This window comes from Amphimedon queenslandica, unplaced genomic scaffold, assembly GCF_000090795.2.
Source record: "Amphimedon queenslandica unplaced genomic scaffold, v1.1 AMPQUscaffold_13239, whole genome shotgun sequence".
In the NCBI taxonomy this organism is placed as follows: Eukaryota; Metazoa; Porifera; class Demospongiae; order Haplosclerida; family Niphatidae; genus Amphimedon; species Amphimedon queenslandica.
Window position 1 is genome coordinate 45,133 of NW_003546525.1, and position 1,533 is coordinate 46,665.

The window sequence follows — 1,533 nt, forward strand, 5'->3', positions numbered from 1 at the left end:
TGCTGTTTGTAATATAAGTATACAAATGCATTTTATGCTATAAAGAGTTAATGTACTCTTTAAAGTTAAAAGACTTAGCTATACATGATTCTCTTCAATTAGTCTCTGTATCCCTCTCTCTCTCTACCTCCCTCCCTCTCTCCCTCCCTCCCCCCTCTCTCTCCCTCCCTCCCCCCTCTCTCTTTCCCCCCTCCCTCTCTCTCCCCCCTCCCTCTCTCTCCCCCCTCCCTCTCTCTCCCCCCTCCCTCTCTCCCCTCCCTCTCTCTCTCCCTCCCTCCCTCTCTCCCCTCCCTCCTCTCTCTCCCTCTCTCTCTCCCTCCCTCCCTCTCCCTCCCTCCCTCCCTCTCTCTCCCTCCCCCTCTCTCTCCCTCTCTCTCTCTCCCCCCTCTCTCTCTCCCTTCCTCCCTCTCTCTCTCTCCCTCTCTCTCTCCCCCTCTCTCTCCCTTACTTTTCTAGCAGTCTCCTGTCTATTGTGCATCATAGTATCACGTAGGGCAGTCACGTCACTCAGCGCCTGGTCCCTCTCTCTCTTCATTGATTGTAAACTAGCAGAGAGTGTTGCCATTTCTCCTTGGAGTGAATCCAACTGTCTCTTATTCTCATCATCAGTAGGAGACACAGGAGGAGTAGACTTGAGCTGTTCTGAGAGCAACTTGTACATATTAACCTGTGTACATGTACATGGATCAATATTAAGAGAAGATAATTATTTAGAGCTACATATGTACATGTACATGTATCTATCTACTCTTCTATTATATTACATGTATTTTATTATAGTAATGCAAATGCACACAGAATCACTATACATTTAAAAGCCTATAGCCATGTACTAGCTACTAATACTTCTATAGGAAAGCATGCTTAATGAGCTTGCTTTTGTAGTATGTTAACAAACAATTACAAATGTCATTTCTTAACTACATCATTATCTTTTATTAGATTAAAGACAAATATTTTGGCCCTTTAGACTCAATTAGACTACTATTCACAATTGCAAAACAAAGCCACTACAATACACAGTACAGTGCTACTAACTTCATTCTGTAAATCACTCATTTTCCCCTGGAGTGTCTGTACTTCTTTCGCCTGCCGAGTCATTCTACGCTTCATTTCGTTCTTCTCCTCCTCAACTTCCTCCAGCCTCAACTGTGCCTGGTGTAAAGCCGAGCGTAGGCCAGACTCCTCGGAGGTGTGGCTAGTTATTAACTATCAATTGGAGGTGTTAATGGGGGCTGGTTTAAAGGTTCGGGTGTACTTTAGTTTTGTTGGATAGAGAGAGGGAGAGTCGCTCCTTTTCTCTTTGAGTGTGTTCTAGTTGATGTCTTAGACTCTTCATCTCCTCTTTGAGTTCAGAGCATTCGACTAAAATAATAATAATAATAATAATAATAATAATAATGATAATGATAATAATTGATGATGATGATGACACCTCATTATAGTACACGTTTCATGACACATTTTCATAATATTTGGATAAAATTGATATTGAAAACTTCATATTTATCACATGTACATGTGTATATGTAG

The 1,533-nt window shown here is 42.0% G+C and overlaps 1 protein-coding gene across 1 annotated transcript in view; it reads right to left on the reverse strand.

Moving 5' to 3' along the window:
• The window catches only part of LOC105313710 (golgin subfamily A member 2-like), a 5,230-nt gene extending 3,863 nt beyond the window's left edge, over positions 1-1,367 (reverse strand). The window contains exons 1-3 of the mRNA XM_019999781.1: positions 1,259-1,367; positions 1,039-1,209; positions 449-667 (exon numbers count right to left, since the gene is read on the reverse strand). Coding sequence (XP_019855340.1) covers positions 449-667; positions 1,039-1,209; positions 1,259-1,339 — 471 coding nt within the window. The 5' untranslated portion in view covers positions 1,340-1,367. The remainder of the gene's footprint in view (positions 1-448; positions 668-1,038; positions 1,210-1,258) is intronic.
• Between the last annotated feature and the right edge of the window lie 166 nt (positions 1,368-1,533).